The sequence below is a fragment of the Neomonachus schauinslandi genome, chromosome 3 (genome assembly GCF_002201575.2).
Source record: "Neomonachus schauinslandi chromosome 3, ASM220157v2, whole genome shotgun sequence".
Classification (NCBI taxonomy): domain Eukaryota; kingdom Metazoa; phylum Chordata; class Mammalia; order Carnivora; family Phocidae; genus Neomonachus; species Neomonachus schauinslandi.
This window is the reverse complement of record NC_058405.1, coordinates 189,825,377-189,848,348: the sequence shown is the minus strand read 5'-3', so window position 1 is coordinate 189,848,348 and position 22,972 is coordinate 189,825,377. Positions and strand designations below refer to the sequence as shown.

The 22,972-nt window shown below is 53.8% G+C and overlaps 1 protein-coding gene across 1 annotated transcript in view; it reads right to left on the bottom strand.

The window, feature by feature from the left end:
• Positions 1–22,972, bottom strand: part of RAMP1 (receptor activity modifying protein 1) — a 53,718-nt gene that overhangs the window by 6,647 nt on the left and 24,099 nt on the right. Inside the window, exon 2 of the mRNA XM_044913459.1 lies at positions 21,891–22,029. Coding sequence (XP_044769394.1) covers positions 21,891–22,029 — 139 coding nt within the window. The remainder of the gene's footprint in view (positions 1–21,890; positions 22,030–22,972) is intronic.

Genomic DNA, 22,972 nt, shown 5'->3' with positions numbered 1-22,972 from the left:
CAGGAGTAGGCAGAAGTGATTTGTCTTGGTGGGTTATTACGACCCACATTGCTAATACCAGCTTCCACTTTTCTGCACTAAATTTGGCCCAGGGGTCTTGGCCTCTCTGTACCCCTTCTCCTTTACCCCACCCAGCTTAGTCAGGGGTGGTCATCAAACCCCTCCCTGCTTTCCTCTCCTCTGCACCCCTGCGCCTAGTCCACTATCCACCCCTGTCCTCCCCTGACCCCCAGCCTGCTGTCCGTATCTTAGCACCTTGCTTCATACCTTCAATGCTCCCCTGTGCTGAATTCAAAAGCCCCTCATGTGGCTCCCACCCTCAACCATGTCCTCTCCTTCTCACTGGCTACATGCTAGTTACGCTGGCTGATGTTTCTGCCTCAGGACCTTTGCACATGCTGCTCTTTCTAACTAGAAGGCTCTTAAACCCATCTTCACAAGGCCAACCTCTGCTCATCCCTCAAATGTCACTTCCTCAAAAAGGCCCTTTGGCCTCCTGGTAAAGTGGGGTTTCCTTCATAGATGTCTTACTTTGTACTTTAATTCACGTGATGTTTCACTCGCTGTTGGTCTCAACAACTAGCCTGAAAACACCTGAGGGCAGGAACAGTGTGAGAAGAAAACAAAATCCCACTTACCCTGTTCACTGGGGTCACCTCAAAGGCAAAGGGGAACCAAAGCTGAAGGAAGAGAGAAGTTGGGGACAGGAGGGCCCACAGGAGGGGTGGTCTCGGCAGGACACAGCCCCGGGTGACAGAAGTGCGCCAAAGGGGACATTCACACTGGGAGTGTGTTTTGAGAGCTCCCCAGTGTACAGACAGCCTACAGATGTGGGAAGCATGAGACGGAGTCAACCATGCCTTCATGTCGGAGACTTTAACCCCCTATCAGGGGTGAGCAGATTAAAACTAGCATAAAGTGAATAAACCGCATTCAGGGACTGCATATGACGTGTCTGGTCTACAGAGAATCAACAACTTTTCAAAGGCCACAGATTCTATTTAGGCAGCAAAGAAAAATGACAGATTTCCACAGTGAAAACTGTACATCAGTAGTCTTTGACTACAATATTAAGAAGTAGAAATTAGTAAGAAAAGGATAAATTTAAAAAAATATCAAATCTCCAGAAATTAGGGCGCCTGGGTGGCTCAGTTGGTTGGGCGACTGCCTTCGGCCCAGGTCATGATCCTGGAGTCCCAGGATCGAGTCCCGCATCGGGCTCCTTGCTCGGCGAGGAGTCTGCTTCTCCCTCTGACCCTCCTCCCTCTCATGCTCTCTGTATCTCATTCTCTCTGTCTCAAATAAATAAATAAAATCTTAAAAAAAAAAAAAATCTCCAGAAATTAAAGAGCACTCATATACTCTTTTTTTTTTAATTAAAGATTTTATTTATTTTTTAGAGAGCGAGCGAGAGAGAAACAGCATGAGAGGGGAGAGGGTCAGAGGGAGAAGCAGGCTCCCCGCCGAGCAGGGAGCCCGATGTGGGACTCGATCCCAGGACCCCGGGATCCTGACCTGAGCCGAAGGCAGACGCTTAACCATCTGAGCCACCCAGGCACCCGAGCACTCATATACTCTTGAGGTCCAGAGAGAACTTGACAATTTGCTTACACGCTATTAAGAACACAATGCCAACACTACTTGTAAAAGTTAGGGGGATGGCGCCCAAAATGAATCCTGAGAAAAATCCGCTGTCGTAAACCATCTTATTATTAAACAAAAACATATGAAAATACATGATGTAAGTCTCCAAATCAAGACATTTTTAAAAGAGAACAACAAAATAAATCTTTCCAAAGGGCAAATCATTTAAATGCACTAATAATTGTTAAAAACTAATATTTAGTGATTTTTTAAATTAACATATAATGTATTATTTGTTTCAGGGGTACAGGTCTGTGATTCATCAGTCTTACACAATTCACAGCGCTCACCATAGCACATACCCTCACCCATGTCTATCACCCAGCCACCCCATCCCTCCCACCCCCCTCCACTCCAGCAACCCTCAGTTTATTTCCTGAGATTGTCTCTTATGGTTTGTCTCCCTCTCTGGTTTCGTCTTGTTTCATTTTTTCCCTCCCTTCCCCTATGTTCCTCTGTCTTGTTTCTCAAATTCCACGTATCAGTGAGATCATATAATAATTGTCTTTCTCTGACTGACTTATTTCGCTCAGCATAATACCCTCTAGTTCCATCCATGTCCTTGCAAATGGCAAGATTTCACTCTTTTTGATGGCTGAGTAATATTCCATTGTATATATATATCACATCTTTTTTTAATTTTTTTTAAAGGTTTTATTTATTTGACAGAGAGAAAGACAGCCAGAGAGGGAACACAAGTGGGGGGAGTGGGAGAGGGAGAAGCAGGCTTCCCGCGGAGCAGGGAGCCCGATGTGGAGCTTGATCCCAGGACCCTGGGATCATGAGCTGAGCCGAAGGCAGACGCTTAACTGACTGAGCCACCCAGGCGCTCTGAGAATTACTTTCACAAAAGGTGCCAGACTCAGGCAGTTCTTTCACATTCTTAAGATCATAGGGGCAGCTGTGGAGCTCCCCAGGTCTTTTAAAGAGTTTAAAAAAAAACCCTGATCCCAACCCTCTCAAGATGGCATGTCCATGTGCCCTGGAGCCACGGATGTCTCCACTCACTGATGAACAGACACAGAAGTACCACAGCGGGTGCTAGCTGATGTAAGCCAGTCGCACAGAACACCCTAAAGCAAGGTTTTTCCAGAAATGCTTCAAACTAACTATAAAATCACACTCCAACTTGTCAAAGGGAAAGGTTATATGGCCATTTCAATACAAGCTGAGAAGGCACTTGATAAAATTCAACATTCATTTCTGATTAAGAAGAAACAACCCTGTAAAACCACAAAGAGGTTCTTTTCTTAATGTGACAAAAATCTCGCCCAAACCGAGGGCACACATCCCATTCATTACTGGGAGCCAGGGGCAGTTTCATGACAGGCCGGGATCGCCTGACTTCACCTTCAAGTGGTCAGGTCAGTCTTCTCCCTTGTGGTTTCCGTCTTCCGTGTCGGGGCTCCCACCCACGACTCGGTCGTCACGCGGAGCCTTTCCAAAGCAGGGAGGGGCTGGCCAGCGCGGGGGCTACGTCCTCCGGTGTCAGAGAGCCATGCAGCGGCCCAGCCTGCGTCAGGCCTGGAGTGAGCATGCCGGGCTGCTCATCAACCCACTCCGCACCCCTGGGGTCTGCAGCCGGAGCCGCAGCTGGGGAGCACACCGTCGCGCCCTCCCGAACCCCGGCCCCATCACGCGGGCAAGGGTGACGAGCCCCAGGCGAAGGAGCCCCTGTGCATCTCTGCGGCCTGGGGCTGGCCGTCGGTGGGCTCAGACAAGAGGGCTTTGGCGTTCGTGTGACCACCGCGTGCACACGCGAACTTTAGGATGCATTTCTCCAAGGTTCCTCCGACCGTTTATCTCCTTATGCTGTAGAACAGGGACCCCGGACATCTTGGCCAACCTGTGTCCCCAGGGAGCCCAGGGAACGGGCGGCTCCGGCCTGGCCCTCGGCTCGCAGCGTTCACGTGCACAGACCCCAGGGTCCCACCAACACGCTGGCCCACACAGAACCGAACAACTCGACAGGTTTCCTACGAAACCCCGCTGGATGGAGGAGGTCACTTCCACGGCACGTCTTTGGAGCCAGCTCTCTGGTCAACCGCACCTCCCTGACGCCCGGGTCCTTGCCGAGGGAGGCGGACAAGTGCTATTTCCTCAGAAAATGAAGAATGTGAATAGAACAGAGAACAGACAGCCCTGGGAGGTTCCAGGGAAGAAGAGGAAGGCCAATGGAAAGCGGCTGGTGTTGTCTCTGCGGGCTAGGAGCAACAGTTCCTCAGAACCACCTGCAGCCCGTCCAGGACATGCGTCAGCTGATAGATAGCAGAAGGGGGTCAGGGAAGAGCTGGACTGCCCTCTGAGGCCTCCTCGGGCCAGGGCCCCCCTTCCCACCCCGCGGGGCCTCCGGCTTCTCGTCTCCTGGCCTGCAGCCCGCCTGGCGCTCCCATCCCCGGAGACATTCCACAAGGGAGAAACGCCAGACAGCGGGCCTGGGTCACTCCGCTTCAGTCCCCGGGCGTTGGACCCGGAAGACGCTGCCCAGGGGGGCAGACCCCCGGGCACAGACAAGGCCCTGAGGGCACCGCCCCGGAAGTGACCCCCACACCCCCCTCCTAACGGCGTGCGTGCGGCAGACACTCAGCCTTGGGAGCCTGAACCTGGCCCCTCTCCCACGTTCTGGTTTCTGCCCACTTCTCAAGACCCACGCAGGCACGACCTGCTCCGTGACCCCCCAGGCCTGAAAGGATTGCACAGTTGCTCTTCTGCAGAGAAGTGGCTTCTTCCACCCCGGTCTCTTCTTGAAACGCCCCCAGCCCCCTGCCCGTGCACTCCTCCTATTTCCTCTAAGTCAGGACTCGGGCCTGGCGCTTTTGGACACACGCCCTGGCTGAGTCCTCTGGGCCCCGTGGCGCCCCTCCCCCATCTCCCACCCCATCCTCTTCATCCATTTGCAGCTGCCCATTTGCTCTCTGTCTCCCCACCGGACCGGGACGTTGGGAGGGGCAGGGCGGCTTGCCTCAGTTCCCCGTGGAAGCCTGGCCCGTGTGGGGGCACGGCAGGGCTCAGCGCACAAGTCTGACATGCCTGCGACTCTGGGGTCCCCCGAGGGCACCGCCTGGAGCCCTTGTTTCCCAAGCCTGGGCCAGGAGGGAGAGGTGGTGGAGAGCACTGCCCCCTCCAGCCTGGGCTGTCCTGAGGCTCCTAAGTGGACAGAGGAGCTCCAGAAACCTCTGGGGCTCCCTGCCTGGATATGGGGTCTGCAGGTGGGCCCAAGGCCCCCAGACACATGTCTCAAAAGCACAACCCACAGTCCATACATGCAGACCTATGTGCTCTGTGCCAGTCCCAGAGCCCACCCTCGGGCCTGGAACCCGGAACGGACTTTGGGGGAGCGGGGGGGACTCCCTGGGAAGACTGTTCAGCTCTGCAACCAAGCTGGTCGGGGAAGCAACGTGTGGGGGTCATGCCGTGCATGGGGCCATGTGTGGAAAGGGGAAGAGTGCCCCTTCCTCCAGGCAGGGTTTGTGGCTTCAGCCTCCACCTTGGCCAGCTGCCCTGTGAAGGGTACAACCTGCCAAGCTGCGGTGTGTCCTTGGGCTAGAGACTTGGTGTGCAACCTCCATCTGGGAAGACCATCCCAGGGCTGAGCTGGAGACCAATGTACACGGAGGCCTCCACACCCCCAAACCCATGGGGGAAGCGCCAGTCAAGGCGCCTGCTATCCATTGAGGGGACCCCAGTGTTTTCCTGTGTTTCTGGAAGATTTAAACAGGGTTTGGTGGACAACACAGAACTCTGCCGCCACACGAGGCAGCTCTAGGCCCAGCCCTGGTTTCCTGAGCTTGGCACCAGTCGGGCCACAGTGTGGCTTGAACACCTTCCTCTCCGGGCTCTGCAAACAGAGCACTAGCTCCTCAGCAGCCTCCCGGCTTCCTCGACGGGGCGCAGCCTGCAGAGAAATGCTCCCGCGGGCGTAGGAGCGGCGGGCCTAGAGGAGGCAGGGGGACCGCACGGTCCTGTGTTGGGAGATCAGGCTCTGGGGACCCGAGGCCACAGAGACACAGAGGGAAGTGGGTGCACCTCTCCAGCTGCCCTGCTTTGGTGGGGCTGGTCAGCCTATGCACCAGGGGCTGTGGGTTCTTGCTGGGAGCACATGCTGCTGGGGCCTGGGGTCAGGCCAGGCCTGGTCTTGGTCCCCTGGGTGATGGACACCCGGTAACTAAGGAGGCCACATGGGAACCACGCAGGGAGCTGTGGGCATGCAGAACGGGGACCCGCTTAGGTTGGGGTGGACAACAACATGCCCCCCCCAGCTGAGGGCAACAGTCCCCAGCCAGGACTGCTGACGGCCTGGCTCTCCGCCCCCCACAGGCCCGGAGATACTAGGACATATTCCCATAGGCAGGTTACTCCCTGAAGCAGCTTTAGGAGCCAGCGTTCCTACCCTCTCCTTACAGACAAGTGAACTGCGGGCCATGTGGGTGACCCCGGGTGGCAGTGAAGGGGGTGGCCCAGGGGCCTGAGCCAAGTCTCCTTGGCTCCTCCACGCAGGCAGCTGCCTCCCCCGCTTGCCCCCAGAAGCCCCTCGTGGGGAGGAGGCACCCAGCTGGGGCCTGGCCTCCTCAGCCTCCCTCCACGGCTCCTGTCCCGTGGCTCTGGGCCGAGCGGCTTCTGGTGCCTCTGCTCACGCTGGGAGGGAGGAGAAGTTTCTAAAGCCGTTCCTGGCTCCGTGTGCAGCCCTGCTTTGGCAGCAGACACAGTGCCTGGGGTGCTGGCGAACCAGGCCCCCCGCGGAGAGGGCCTACCGGGCGGGCGAGGGCACAATGCCTCTTCTGAGAACAGGCTGGGGCAAGACGCAGGCTCCCGGGGTCCGGAGCTCAGGGAGATGAATCTGCAGTTGTAAAATTCAGCAGGCGTCTGAGAAGCCAGGGGCGTGTGGCTGACCACCGAGCTGTGCCCGCTGAGGCCCAGGCGTCGGCGTGACCCCCCACCTTGTCCTCGCTGTAACCCCGGGGGAGGTCAGGGACCCCCGTGCAGACACCGGGTCTAGGAAGGTGAAGCTGCCGCTTCCACGCTCGCTGGGACCTGGGTGTGCACGGGTCTGAGTCAAAGGATTAGGAGGACAGCCGGGCGCTATATTTGGACACTGACACCCCGGACATTATCCTCTGAAGGCACGCGGGCCACGGGAGGGAAGGGCTTTTCCCTCCAGCCCACCCTGGTCTCACTGCTCTCTGCCCGTCCCACCCCGGAGACCCTTTGTCTCTGTGATGCCACCTTCCGCAGGGACCCCACTCCAGCCTCCCCCGCAGCGGCGCCTGCCCCGGCTCCCCTCCCCCCACGTTCCACCCGCTCGCGGCCTCGTCCAAGTGGCCCCTGCCACCTGGGCCCCCAGTGCCCCAGTCCTACCGCATTCGGAACTCAGGGCGACACTGAGGGAGGGGGAAGGGCAGGGCCACGGAACATTCTACACCACGGTATCCTGCCTGGCGGGGAGACTGAGCACTGAGCCGTGGTGCTTTCACCTGTCGGGGGCACAGCGGTCCCGCGGCTGACAGCGAGGCGGAGAAGCCCCCTCCGAGGTGCCCGGTCCCTGCACACATGGCACACACTGGCCGCCGGGGACCCCGCAGCTGTCGGGGAGCCTCCGCCTCTGGCCCAGAAGCCCCGGGAGGCCCGGCATCAACTGTCTCCCCGGAACCGGCCCGGAGGGGGTGTGCTTGAGGGAAGGAAGGCACACTCGTCTCCCTCCTGACTTGATGGGGCCGCTGAGACCTGCCAGCGCCGAGACCCTCACCCGCGGGCCCTCCACCAGTCCTGGGGCTTACTCTGAGGGAGAAAGAGGGGCTCCCCAGCAGCCACAGGGCTGGGAGGAGGTGTGGCTCCAGGAGGGAGTGAAGGTCCTGCCCCCTGGGTCCCCACCAGCCACAGCATGGACCCAGCCCCTGTGGAGTCTGCGGCCAATGGCTAGCACTTAAATACCCGGTTCGGAACTCCTTCATGGTACCCACGTGCCCTCGCCTAACTTTTCGAGGAAGAACCACAATCGGGACAGGGTAGGATAAGCTACCACCAGCCCCTGGCCTGGCAACACTCTGTCCTACCCCCCTGCGAGCTTGTGCTCATCCAGGCAGGGAAGCCGCTGCTACCCACAGCAGGAGAGAAGCTTCCAGCCATTTGCAGCTGCCTCTCTGTGATTCAACATCAGCCTGGGACAAGCGCGCACCATGAAGCAGCCCCAGCACCCCAGGAGGATGAGAACACGGAGACATTAAGGTCACAAGGACCTGCAGGCCCACCTGGCTTTCTGGAGGGGGTCTTGAACTCATCCCCCCTACCGGCACCTGGACAAGCTGGAGGAGGGGAGTCAGGCATTGGTGCTGCCTGCAGCCCGTGTCCCTGGGGGTCCTGGCTGTCCAGGGCCTGACGGTCTGTCTTGGGCTCCTGGAAGGCAGCCCCTGAGCAGTCGTGGGGCTCTGGGCCCCGCTCCTGCCTGCCCCATGCCGTCACTGTCCTTTCCCAGTCCCTGCCTCTAGTAACCTGCAAGCAACCACACTGGAGGTGATACTTAAAACATAAGAAACCACCTCCCTGCCTTCTCAGAGACAAAGGCACTCTGGCTACACCAACTTCAGAAACCCAGGCTGTTCATCACAGGTGTATTTTCCCGCCACGTTGTCACTCCCGTAGAAAGGCAGCTTTTTAAAGCACCTTAGAAATTTTTCGCTTTTGAGAACGTGTTAATCATATGGCTTATTCCTAGGATTTACTTCGAATAGTCGTCAGAATTTAAAAGGTACGTGTGAAAGGGAACGATGAGTTAAAAATAGTAAGACATGCTTGAATTAACAGCCTATTTGCGAAGATGAGTAGCCACGAGCCCAATCAGACCAAGCATTATTACTGACAAAAGTCAGAACCACGCAGGGTGAAAAATAAAAACAAAATAGAGGACAGAAAGAAGAAACAGGTGTTAGAACATTAACCCAAATCAATGAGGAGAGAAAGAGAGACAGACACAAAGCAAAATTCGAGGAAGCCAAAAACCCAGAGACTCTGGTTCTTTCATGGAGGGGAGGCCAGGGTATGTGGTCTGACCCTGTCAGAAAACCAACACAGAAATCAGAACGTCTGCGTTTCACATTTCACGGCTGGTTGAGTGAAAAAGAGCTTTCCAACAGCCAAGCTCATCGGAAAGATAAGAGAAAAGACATGACGTTTCAACAATGGGAAGAAAAAAAAAGAAATCAGCGTAACAAGATAAAAAATCAAGACAAAAAAACGGAGCACCTGAAGGCTGAACAGAAAGGACAAACACGAGGTCATTTTCTCGGTTCTGAGGCTCATCGCTCTCTCTGTGGAAACATAAAATCCAGCAATATGCTGTTTGCAAGAGACACGAGACGAGGAAGCGGAGGTGTGAGTAAACTTCAAGGGGCTGCAGACTGGTGTTTCAATGCTAACACGAGGCCAAGAACTATCACATGTGCTGAGAGTCATAACCTTACATCATGGTCGATACTGGCAGCATAATAACGGGGCATCTAAATGCTATAGAAATAGAGCAAGATCTATGCATAGACACCTGCCAGAAAAATGACACAGAAACCAGGCTAGTTTGGTCAGGACTGAAGAATCCACTACTCCATTATCAAGCACACAGAAAGTTCAGGAACACGGGAAGGAGCTGAGTACCGCGACAGAGCAGAGTTCATTGCTCTTTCGTGGGAATGAAACAGGATGAGCAGAACATGCTTCGTTTTCAAGGATTGGTGGTGTGTTTACAGAAGGTGATCGTGTGCGAGATCTCAAAGAAAATCTCAACAAAAAGACGAAAGCAGGAACTATTCGCTCTCAGTTCTCTCACTCTCTCAAAAGAAGAAGAGACTAAGAACCAAACAGAAATACAACACTTGAGAATTAAAATGTACTTGCCTAAGGAAAAAACTGTCTGATACAATGAAACCAGGGACATCTCAAAACCAGCAGAAAGTGGCAAAGAAGTTCCTGAGGGAGAAACCTCACGGCCTTAAGTGCCTTTATTAGGTTCTAAAAAAGGTGAGAAAAAAATAATGATGTAATAAGCATCTAAATTCTATCTCGTGAAAGAAGCAAATATTTTTTTTCGGAAAGGGAAAAAGAGGGAAAAGCAAATGATGAAATTTAAAGCCAAAAAATTTTTAAAAGACATTGCTGTGTAAAACCTAGCCTGTTTTCTAAAGACCTAAAGAATGAGCACAATGACCAAAAAAGTGGACCCTGTCATCTCCCTCTGCTGACCGAGGTGACCCCTACACAGGGAACACAAAGGACGAAAAAAACACAAAGATTAAACAAAATTTTGAATATAGAAGATCTGAAACATTTAAGGGGATGCTATGCGTCATTATGTTTTAGGGAGGAATGTGAAGAATACAGACCCAATGAACACTGCTGAAATACAAACGTGAAACAAAAAACAGAAAGCCCAAATCAATCAACAGGGAAAATGGAAGAAGAAATCCTCCCCCACACATGTAGATCTGATGGTTTTAGTGATGAATTCATTCACACTTGCAAGGAATGAATAATTATCACATCACGTAAATTATTTCCCACTCTTGACCCCAATGGTCAGCTGAGCACATATATTCCATCAGGCAAATGTGACCCTAATCCTAAAACTTCCAGGAAGCTTCTGAGGGAAATCAGGAGATGTCAAAGAAGCAAATACTTTTATACTCATTTTACCGGGGGGGGGGGGGGAGACAGAGACCCACAGAGGTTAAACTGTGATGCGATCAGCAGGATTCCTGAGAGGCAAGTCCCACTGGAGCTCTGTGCCTGGTCCACGGTGACAGGTTCGTGCTAATTGCTAAGTGACAGCATCTGAAGGTAGCAGCCGATGAGCCAACCCATTGGCTGCCGCTCCTCAGGACACAGTGGCCAGAGACGCTGGCCGTGGGAAGCAGCCCTTGCTTTCTTTCGTTGACTGATTGGTGACTGGCCATCTCAATTAGAATCTCAATGTGATAGGCAGTAACCTCTTCGACATCGCCCACAGCAACTTCTATCAAGATACATCTCCAAAAGCTAGTGAAACAAAAGCAAACATGAACTTTTGGGACTTCATCAAGATAAAGAGTTTCTGCACAGCAAAGGAAACAGTCAACAAAACAAAGAGGCAACTCACAGAATGGGAGAAGATATTTGCAAATGACACTACGGATAAAGGGCTGGTATCCAAAATCTATAAAGAACTTCTCAAACTCAACACCCAAAAAAACAAATAATCAAGTCAAAACGTGGGCAGAAGATATGAAAAGACACTTCTCTGAAGAAGACATACAAATGGCTAACAGACACATGAAAAAATGTTCATCATCATTAGCCATCAGGGAAATCCAAATCAAAACCACATTGAGATACCACCTTACACCAGTTAGAATGACAAAAATTGACAAGGCAAGAAACAACAAATGTTGGAGAGGTTGTGGAGAAAGGGGAACCCTCTTACACTGTTGGTGGGAATGCAAGTTGGTAGAGCCACTTTGGAAAACAGTGTGGAGGTTCCTCAAAAATTTAAAAATAGAGCTATCCTATGACCCAGCAATTGCACTCCTGGGTATTTACCCCAAAGACACAGATGTAGTGAAAAGAAGGGCCATATGCACCCCAATGTTCATAGCAGCAATGTCCGCAATAGCCAAACTCTGGAAAGAGCCGAGATGCCCTTCAACAGATGAATGGATAAAGAAGATGTGGTCCATAGATACAATGGAATATTACTCAGCCATCAGAAAGGATGAATACCCAACTTTTACATCAACATGGATGGGACTGGAGATTATGCTAAGTGAAATAAGTCAAGCAGAGAAAGTCAATTATATGGTTTCACTTATTTGTGGAACATAAGGAATAGCATGGAGGACTTTAGGAGAAGGGAAAAATGAAGGGGGGGAATTGGAGGGAGAGATGAACCATGAGAGACTATGGATTGAGAAACAAACTGAGCGTTCTAGAGGGGAGGGGGGAGGGGGGATTGGTTAGCCCAGTGATGGGTATTAAGGAGGGCACGTACTGCATGGAGCACTGGGTGTTATATGAAAACAATGGATCGTGGATCACCACATCAAAAACCAATGATGTACTGTATGGTGACTAACATAACATAATAAAATTAAAAAAAAAAAAAAAAGAATCTCAATGTGACCTCTTATGGAACTTGGCAGAATGGTTCTTCATTCTTCTGGAAAAACAGGCAGAAAATATAGCAAAGAAACCAAAACATAATGTGAAGTGCAATGAGAACGAACAGACCAAGAGAGCATGATATCTTCTAAATTGTAGAAAATATTATAGAGCCACAGTGATGGGAAGGGAGGGTATGGCCCCAAGACATAAATAAAAATTAACTGAAATGATCCTAATGTACACAAGAACATATTATGTATTAAGCTACGCATAACCAAACAGCGGAGGTAGGAAATAATATTTAACAAATTAAGTTAGCATCATTGAAGTAGGAAGGAAATAAATTTTAATTCATGTCTTAATGTTAAACTACAAGAAATGTTATTTCAAAACACAGAACAACTAAATAGAAACAGAACATAATGTTGTGGCCAAAGGACTCCCTTGAAATTGCGACAATTGAATTTCTGGAACAGACAGGACTGTGCCCAAGTCACAGACCTCTGAGGAGTGAGTCAGGGCACACATGTAAACTGAATAACTAATATATTACATGAGGGAAACAAACATCACCAAAGTAAACACAAGGGACGTGCGAAGAGAAAATATTTGGAACAAAACAACAAATAGCTAACTTCTACCACATTCAGGAGTTTGTAAAATAAGATTAATAATACTCCCAATGACTCGGAAGATAAGTAGCAAAAGTTATGGTCAGATAATTTGCACTTGAAAAAAATGCAAACAACTGTAGAACGGCTTCTCCTTTCTAACAGCCAAAGGTGGGCACATTAAAGGAGAGAAATCTCATTTAAACCTGCAAAACTAAAATCTCTACAAACTCAATACTCAGGAACATACGAGGAAATAAATAATTTCATATGCTGCCGGTAATATAAATTAGGACAATTCCTTAGAAGGGCAACTGGGAGGGCAGCCCTTTCTGGCATGGGTCCTGTCCCCGTGCTTTAATAAGACCACCTCTTTGCACCAAAATAAAATAAAACAGAACAAAACAAAATAAAATAAAATGGCAACTGGGCAAAACCTATCAAGAACCACAGAATGAGGGCACCTGGGTGACTCAGTTGTTAAGCGTCTGCCTTCGGCTCAGGTCATGATCCCACGGTCCTGGGATCCAGCCCCGCATTGGGCTCCCTGCTCAGCAGGAAGCCTGCTTCTCCCTCTCCCTCTACCGCTCCCCCTGCTTGTGCTCAATCTCTCAAATAAATTAAAATCTTAAAAAAAAAAAAAAAGAAGTACAGAATGTTCATGGCATGGGCTGTAGTAAGTCCATTTGTAAGAATTCTTAAAGAAATTAGTCAAAAAAAGAAGATCGTATGTACAGACCTGCATCATTTATAACAATAAAAACCTGGAAGAGGCTCAACATAACAGGATTGCGAAAATCAGGATGTTTGTTTGGCCTTCCCGCCACGGAGCTAGGCTGCATCCAGCTGGCCCGGGCTGGGAGGGTAAACTCACCTCTTGCTACTCAAAAGGAGTGTATTTTTAAGAAAGTGGGTTCTCCGGTTTTTAGCTGAGCGAAGGGGGAGCGCACACGTAAAAGGCACCTGTCCCGCAGGGCACTCCGTGTGTAAGTGTCCAGGGCTGAAGTCCTGGGAGCCACCAGGGGAGCAAGCTGTCCTCAAACATGCATGGGGACGGCAGACGGCCACCCCGTGCCACAGCGCCTGGGGGCCGTCCCACGGTGGGTTCAGTGTCGCTGGCCCCAAGAGTGCTCGGAAGATGGCCACCAACAGAACGACCGATGAACGGATGGGTCCTGGGAGACCCTGGGGGTGGGAAGAGCGCCAGGCTGAAGGTCAGCAGTGGGGGGGTGACAGCAGTGGGGGGACGGCTGCTGTGACCCCCACCCTGCCGCACCCACTGTACCTCCCCACCGCGTGCTCCCCGCCCCCTTGGGGGGCACAGCCCCGGGGGCCACCTGAGAACACGCCCGGGGCGCACCGCGTGAGCCCGCCCGGCCCCCCTCCCCGACAGCACACTCCTGTCCGCACAGCCTGGACGTCTCTGGGGCCTTCGGGCTGGGGCAGCGGGCAGTCAGAGCCGCGCGTCCGGGGCAGAGGCAGGAGGGGACGGCATGTTGCCGCATGTCCCCGTCACCAGGATCCGCCCCACCTGCCTGAGCCTGCGCTCCCAGCCGGGATCTGCTCAGTGTCACCCTGCTGCTGACCTTTTACACGGTGACTTCATCCCCAGACCGAGGAGGTGGGGGGAGCAGGGCAGTTCATCACTCAGTGGAAACAGATGTCACCCAGGCTTGGCGCCACGGCTCTACTCAGTCGGTCACGGCCGTGTCTGGGGAAGCACATGTGCCCTCTGCTGCGGCCAGAAGGACCCGGGCAGCAGACATGAAGGGGGGCCTCGGACGACGCCGTGGCCCCTGGGCGGGGAGGAGCGAGGGCCGGCGGTCCCCCTCGCTGGCTCCCCGCGTCCCCCCCACCTCCCCCCACACAAGGGACCGCTCGGTTTCTGGCCTCTGCAGACACACGTTTCTGGGAGCTTTCTCAAGGAGGAAGTGGGGTTCTTCCTGCCCATTCCCTAAAAGCCTCCAGTCCAACAGGTGGCCATCCACAGATTGTGTGGGGATCATCATGAGAACGCTCGCTGGAGTAGGCATACAGATGAGGACGCCCCGGCCCGACGTGCTGCTGCTGCCCGTGATGGCTTCCCACCCCCCGAAATGCAGACCGTTCCTCTGGCTGGTGGGGCACAACCAGACGGGCACCTTGTGCTGGGGTGATGATGCAGCTGGGGCAGGGTGGGGCTGGGAGCCATGGTCTGAGGGTCTCCCCCGAGGGAGTCCCTAGGACTCTTCTATTGCATCTGCCTGTCCAGGGCTGGCTCTGGGTGCAGGCTGGGGAGAGCAGATTTCCAGAACCTTCCGTGCCCCCCTCCCCTCTTGTCTAGAGCACAGATCTGGGTGCACAAAGCCTAAGACAACTCCTTCCTTCCTTCTCCAGCATGCCCCGCTCCACCATGGTTGGTCCCATTGCCCCAGCCCTCCACCTGCCCCCCCAGGTCAGCCGTGGTGGAGCTCCTGACACAGGGTGGAGGGGCCTGGCAGGCCTTTGCCTCGCTGCCGCCATGGACATTCCACTCACAGACAGCCTCCCCTGTTGCTGCTGTGGGGTCCTGGTGGTGTGTACAGTACACTTCTCCCCAAGATGCCACCTAGGTGCATACTTCCAGAAGCTGAATTCGAGAGGGTGGAGGAAAAGGTCCCCCCTTTCCTCTGCCCGCCCAGCAAACTCTGAGTCCCATGATGCCTCCCTGTCACAGCTGTGGCCTAACAAACCCCAGGGGTGGCTGCCGGGAGCTCCGGGCCCAGCTCAAGTGTCCTTCCTCTCTGCCGACACCAGCAGTGGAAGAACCCCCCGCCCTCCACGTTTGCACACCAGGAGCATGGGGGGGAAGGCAAAGACGTGCGGAGAGCTGTGGAGGACCACAGCAGACACCCTCACCCAAGGCCACCTGCCCTGGCCCTGAAAAGCTGTGTCTGCACCTCTTCCCACAGGGCCGGAGCTCCCCAGTGAGGCCCCGGGCTGGGGAGCAGGAGGGACGGCCTGGGCAGAACCAGCCTGGCTCCCAAGGGCAAGCTGGGCCACCTTCCTGGGACAGCCCCCCTGCCCCCGAAGGCCTCCAGGAGTCAGGATCCCTGTGCACCTGGGCTCTGCAGACACGGAAGGAGCCCCGCTCCCCGCCCCAACCCTGGTGGGCAGAGGGGTGGGGAGTGGGCACCTCTCCCAGGGCCTCCGGATAAGAAGGGCGGCCGAGCACTCAGGAGCACAGGGCAGGTCCCCGCGCAGATGCCCTGCCGCACAGATGGGGGCTCCCCGGCAGCTCACGGCCCGGCGGGAGGCCCCCACGGGGGCAGGCGGCCCTGCCAGGTAGCTGGCGGGCTCCAGAAAAGGGCGGCCTGAGCACCCTGGGCGTGGCCTGTCCTGAGGCCTGGGCCACATGGCCCGGGTGCAGCCGGAGTCCCTGGGAGGATGGCAGCCGCTGCCTGGGGAGACCTCTGTGCCTCCCTTTCAGTTCCTGTTGGGATTCGTAACACAAGCAGCTTCTCTAGCACCCCAAGCCCTGAAGAACGTCCTGACTTGACTCTGGAGGGACACACACAAGAAGGCTCTTTGTTCCAGTAGCAGAGGGGGAAGAGCAGCAGCCTGGGAGAGACCCCGCGGGGGGCCCAGGAGCCCTGTCCCGTCAGCAGTCCCTGGGAGGGGAGTTTGGAGCCTGCGCTCCTGGCTGAGGTCAGAGCACTGCAGCCCGCACCCTAAACATCTGCTCTGTGTCCTTCCCTCAATGTCCCAGGGCTGGAGAGCCCTCCTTGGAACTGGGCCGCGTCTCGGGACAGCCTGGAGGGCTCTCCATGCCCGGCACGGGGTCCGCACGCTTGGAGGGATGCCGGGGACGTGGACTGGGGAGACATCAGCAGTGACAAATCCAGAAGCTTCTGGGCAGAGACGGGAGGGGCGCCTTGACCGGTGTGAAGGTGAAGTAGGGTTCTCTGATGCCTGGTCATGGAAGGTGGTGACCCAGTCCCTGGGACCCCTCCGACATCTCTCCCTGCTCAAGGTGACACCTGGGAGCCAGCAGTGGGACAGGAAAGGAATGGCAGAGGGGCCTCCTAAATCCACCCAGCACTTTTTGTCTTGGGGAGAAAATCCCATATATGCAGTCACTTCAAAGCCAAGCATTTTCTCCTTCAGTTCCTCATGTTCGAGATTCTTCTCCTTCTCTCTTCTGCTCTTTCTCTCCCTCCCCCAGACCCACAGGAACATTTCTGGAGATGAGAGTTTCTAATGACACATTTTCCCATGTTCTCTGTAGCTCCCCAAATTAGATTATATTCCCAGTTAATACACTAAATGGCATTATATTTCCACTAGCAGACCAGGCCTGCAGTTTAACAAGCTAGCCCCGGGGGAATCATGGGTTGGGCCTGGTGCCCGGAGGCGGGGGTGGAGGGGGGTTGGGGACCTGCCCTGCTGAGCCCATCTGTCCTCAGGGGACCTGAGACCAGGACAGGTCAGACACCTGGGGAATCTGAGAAATCCCAAGCTTCCCCAACAAGAAAGGACTCAGGAGCAGCCCCCAAGCCACCCTCAGGACTGAGGAGCTGGGGTCAGGGTCGAAGGCCATGGACCAAGCAGACCCACAGTCCCAGGGCAGGTCATTGTCCTCTTGCTGGAACACGGCCTGAATGCTCTTGTCAGCCCTTTGCTTTCTCTCAAGGTCTTGATCTCTGAGCAATGATGCACAGTGATGCTGAGAAGTACTTCAGAAATTACCCAATGTTTCCATCCAGTGTCCTAAGTGAAGCAGGGCTGATGAGGGCCCCCCTCTCGGTCTGCTGTGACACAGGAGGTGGCACTGAGAGCCTGGGGGCCAGAGAGCCAGCTGGCGTGAGCGGCCCCCACGTGCCCCACAGTGGATTTTGTCCCCATCTCCTGCGGAGTGTGCATCCTACAGGAGGCGGGCTCACGTTTGTCACTTGGGAGGAAGGTAAGTCTCCTCTGCCATGCAGCTGTTTTAAATCCTCTGACTGCAGAGCAGGATCCAGAACCTCCCTCTGTCATATTGGAGCCACCTGCAGGCCCAGCCCAGTTGCTAGGACAGCCGTGACCTCAAGCAGCAGGAATCAGGGACCTCTGGCCTCGTGCCTTTGGAGTTTTCCACCCGCAGCGTTAGCCTGGGGCTGGATCCCAGACCCCAGCGACTGCCCAGGTCTGTTCTTGGGGTGCCACCTGTACCCCAACGACAGGCCCTAGCTGCACTTGGCTCAGGGAGGGGTCTCTCCCAGCACCTGCACCCTTTGTCAGATGCCTGCCTGGCCTGTCGTTCCCCAGCCGGGGCTGGGAGAATTCCCTGGGACCAGCCCACCGTCTGGCTCTCTGCCCGTCACTGCTCCACCTTGGGGCCCTGCTCCTCTCTGGACACTGTGTTCTGTCCTGGAGGTGGCCCTCCTGCTTGCACACGGAGCTCTTGCACCCCTCGCCACGCCTGGTCTCCTCTCTGGGTCCCTCCTCTCTTCTCCTGCACCCAATCGTCTGGACAAGTTTGTCTGCCCCAAGACACCCCAGAACTCTACTGCTCCAGGAGATTCTGGAAAGTCTGCCTTTGGCTTGAGTACCAGGCTTGGTAGCCCATTGCAAATGGCCCCACCAGGCCCCCTGGACGTTGGCAGGGGCCGAGATGAGTTGACTGAAGGCCATCAACCACCTCCCACTTCTACAAAGACAGGGCATCCCCACATCTCCCCTGAGAATCAGGAGGGAGCCGTCTCGTATCCCTGGGGAGTGTCAAGAGCTGAGACTTTGAGAGCTTGTTTGGAGGTTCTAGCAGGGGAGCACAGCTACTCGTATACCCTGGACCGAAGAACGGTCCTCCTCTATCGGGCAAGGTCGTCCTCTTCGACCCAGCGCGCAGCTTTGGGAGGGACGCACATGGAGCGGTGAGGGAGGAAGGGGACACCCGCCTACCCAGCCAGATCAGCTGAATCAACTCTGGCGAACAATGGGGTGACAGATGTCGCAGCCAGATCGCCCTCACATCCAAGAGCTGAGACTTTGGATCCAAAGAGACCTTGCGAGCTGTGCCCCTGGGCAGATAAGGTAGGGATTACAACTTGTCCTACCATCTCCTGAGGTTGCTGCTTCCTTACACAAGATGACAGATGCTAAGTGATTGGCACATTGCCTAGCACACAATAGGTACTTATTAAATGCTAGCTGTAATAATAAACTTTTCTTGGAATGAGGCGAGCTATAAGTAAGCATTCAGTAGGCAGCGAAGACCGACTGTTCTGGAGGAGAATTCATGCTGTAGATGCAGGTAGTAGGAGGCGGCTTGAAACAGGGAGTGCTGATAACAGTGTGAGCAAAGTGTGGAGAGAGATGACACAGGACAAAGGGGCATCTCAACTCATGGGGGGCAGAGATGGGCTCATGAATGAACAGGACAACCGGGCAGCTCATCCGGAAGAAGACAGAGCTTGCTTCCTAGCACGCTGCCCCAGAATGAAGGCTGGATGCACCGGCGATTGAGACGTGCCCCCGAAACCACGCAGACTCAAGGGGAGAGCAGGGTTGGATCCTCTTGAACCCTGGCATGGGGAGAGGCCGTCCAGCTGTGATTCAGATCCGGGCAGATAACATGCTGATGCACACGGCTATGTGAAAACAAGGTTACATGGCAGCAGAAACACTGGGAACGAAGTCAAAAGACAGCTAACGAGCTGCGAGAGCATGTCTCACACGCACGGCAGGCAAGGGTCTAACATCTCCTCTAACACAGAGAACTCTCTAGGGGCGCCCGGATGGCTCGGTCGGTGGACGGAGCGCCCGACTCTTGGTTCTCAGGGTTGTGAGTTCGAGCCCCGCATGGGGGTAGAGATTACTTAAAAATAAAGTCTTGGAAAGAAAAAAAAAAAGAAAGAACTCTTTAAAAAGGACCAGAAACCTGACAGAAAAGGGGAAAAGACACGAACAAACATTCACAGAAAAGAGAACAGAAGATGAACTTGTCACTGGAGAAACGCAAACTGACACACCAGGGAGACACCCTTTCTGGCTGAGCAGGCGGTGAGGATTCAAGGTGTGCGGGCAGGTGGCGGGAAGCGGCTCCCTCATGCTGCAGGTGGGGCTGCCCACTGCTGGCCCTCCTGGAGGGAAACGGGCCATGCTTGGCACAGCGTGCTCCCTCCTTGCACCTGGCAGCCCCCGCCCGGGGAGTCACCGTGGGGATGTAGCTCCGACAACATGAGCACGCATATGCACAGGGTCATTCCCTTCAACACTCCCTGAAATTGGAAAATACTGGGAAAACCAAATGCCTCTTGATGGGAAAGTGCTTGGGAAATTATGCACAGAGCACTATTATCCAGCCGCAAAAATGCGTGACAAAGCTCTCTATGCGCTGATAAGAACGGATTTCCAGCATACAGTGGTAGGTGAAAAGAAAGTGCAAAAAGAATATTTATATAAAGGGCTAGTATCCAAAATCTATAAAGAACTTATCACTCAACACCCAAAAAACAAATAATCCAATCAAGAAATGGGCAACAGATATGAACAGACATTTCTCCAAAGACGACATACAAATGGTCAACAGACACATGAAAAAACGCCCAACATCACTGGGCATCAGGGCAATACAAACCAAAACCACAATGAGATACTATCTCATACCAGTCAGAATGGCTAAAATTAACAACTTGGGAAACAACAGGTGTTGGTGAGGATGCGGAGAAAGGGGAATCCTCTTGCACTGTTGGTGGGAATGCAAACTGGTGCAGCAACTCTGGAAAACAGTATGGAGGTTCCTCAAAAAGTTGAAAATAGAGCTACCCTACAACCCAGCAATTGCACTACTGGGTATTTACCCCAAAGATACAAATGTAGTGATTCAAAGAGGCACCTGCACCCCAATGTTTATAGCAGCAATGTCCACAATAGCCAAACTATGGAAAGAGCCCAGATGTCCATTGACAGATGAATGGATGAAGAAGATGGGGCATATAGATACAATGGAATACTACTCAGTCATCAAAAAGGATGAAATCTTACCATTTGCAATGACAGGGATGGAGCTAGAGGGTATTATGCTGAGCAAAATAAGTCAGTCAGAGACAGACAAATACCATGATTTCATTCATATGTGGAATTTAAGAAACAAAACAGATGGACATAGGGGAAAGGAAGAAAAAATAAAATAAGAGGAAAACAGAGGGAGGCAAACCATAAAAGCCTCTTAATTCTAGGGAACAAACTGAGGGTTGCTGGAGGGGAGGTGGGTGGGGGGGATGGGTTAACTGGATGATGGGCATTAAGGAGAGCACTTGAAGGAATGAGCACTGGGTGTTATATGCAACTGATGAATCACTAAACTCTACCTCTGATACTAATAATACAGTATATGTTAATTTAATTGATTTTAAATAAAAATTAAAAAATATCTGTAGCATAGTACAAGAATAATCTATAGTATAGAATAAGAATATAGCATAGCATAGTAAAAGAATATCTTTAGCATAGAGTAGCGTAAGAATATTTATAGTATGGTATAAGAATATCTACAGCAGGGGGCGGCTGGGTGGCTCAGCTGGTTAAGCATCCAACTCTTGATTTCGACTCAGATCATGATTTTGGGGTTCTGGGATTAAGCCCTGTGTCGGGCTCCTGCTCATCAGGGAGTCTGCTTGTCTCCCTCTCCCTCTGCCCTTTCCCCTGCTCTCTCTCTAATAAATAAATCTTTAAAAAAAAGAATATCTACAGCATATACTACACTATAGTACAGTAGGAGAATATCTATAGTATAATACACTTCATGTGAGAAGGATAGAAGAGAAAAATTCATACACCTGCTCATCTGTGCAAAAGAAAGACAAGAAGGAAGATGCAGAAATGAATGAGATGGGTCACCCACAGGCAGTAGGTGGGAGTGGGTGGCAGCCAGGGGCCAGGTGGGACTGGGGGGGAGTGAGGATGAGGGGCCGAGGGAGGCAGTGAATGAAGCCAGCCAGGTGGGAAGAAGGGCACTTTGGCAGCAAGACCGAAGTCACAAAGGGGAAGGGGCCCAGTGCCAGCCGTCCTTGGGGACTCATGGGCCATCCCTCCAGTGCAGCCAGCCCCATCGTCCCAGGAAGTTCTGAGCCCTGGACAGGGTAGGAAGAACAGCCTCAGCCTGACCACGGGGACCGAGGGAACCAGCAGAGACAGCTCCGTGAGCGGGGGCTCCTGTCACGGAGACTCAGCCCTATGGGCACTAGACCGTCCCCCACACGCCTGCACTTGGATGGGCCACATGTGTCTCAGAGGGACACAGCCCAAATGGAACCCTCCAACAGCAGAGGCCCCTCTGGACGAGGCCCAGCATCCACCCTGGCCCAGGTCATCATGGACACAGCCTCCTCCATCCACACTCACTCATCACTGGCATCCTCCTTCGCCCTTAGGCTGTCCCCGCCCATGGCCAGCATTCTGTCACCCTAGACCTTGGTGAAGAACCCCTCCCAGTGGCCTTGAGTGGACTCCTGGCACCAGGCCCTGCAGCCCCCACCCCAGCCACACTCCTCCCACCAGGGGACACATGAGACTTACCCGATGGTCTTGCCCCAGTCACACCACAGTGTCTTCCCGACGGCCTCCATGCTCACCTTGAACCGGGTGAGGCAGAGCTCCCGGAGGAGAGTGCCGTAGTTGGCGTCCTGGCAGGCCGTGGCCATTAGGATGTGGTGCACTGCAATGAGAGTGCCCAGGGATCATGAGTCGGCCCTGCCCACCCTCCCCCACCTTCCCTATGCACCCATGGGGGGCCCAGCCCAGAGCCTGCTTCCACCTGATCCCTGGAAAGGGAGCCTGTGGCTCAAGGATCCCAGCACAGCCCAGCCCAGCCAAGGCTCTGCCTGCTGCAGGAGTTCTTGGACTCCTTGATGGGCCTCACGGACATGTGTGGACACCCAGCTGCATCTTGCAGCTCTTGGGCCTGGGGAGCCCATAGGGCAACGGGTGAAATGGCCCAAGGAGAGGGTGGTAGCCCTCAGGGCACGCAGATTGTGTGGGGAGTTCTGGGGTCCCTGACTCTGAAACATGGCCTAGAAGGGTGTGTGTACTTGAGTGGGCTTGCCCCATGGCCCCTCAGACTCCTGCCCCCCTCTGCCTCCATTTTCCAGGAGTAAAATGTAGAGGAACTGGTACTCCAGCCCCTATGATACACGAGTACTGCCCAAAGCTCTTCACGTGCACGGATTATCTTGGAGGCAGGTCCTATTGTGATCATCAACTTACTAGATAGTAAGGGAAACTGAGGCTTTGGGGCTCAGAAGCGGGCCCAAGGTCCCAGCACCAGAAGAGGTGTAGACTTGACTGAAGTTGTCTCACCTACCTTGGGTCCCACACTCAGCCAATGCCCAGTCCCAAGAGGTTGAGGACTAGGCAACAAGCTGGGCAGTGCAGTGGAGGGCCTGACCTGTCTTTTGCTGCAGATCTGGGGGGAGAGGGCAGATGATGAAGGGGGTGATTGGGGTCACAGATGTGAGTGATGACAGCAGGCTGTTAAGCGCCATTTTAGAATGCAACTCCTGGGGGCTCAATGGCTAGTTACTGGATGGGCGGATGGGTAGGTGGATGGGTAGATAGGTGGGTGGATGGACGGGAGGGTGCATGGGTGGATGGATGGATGG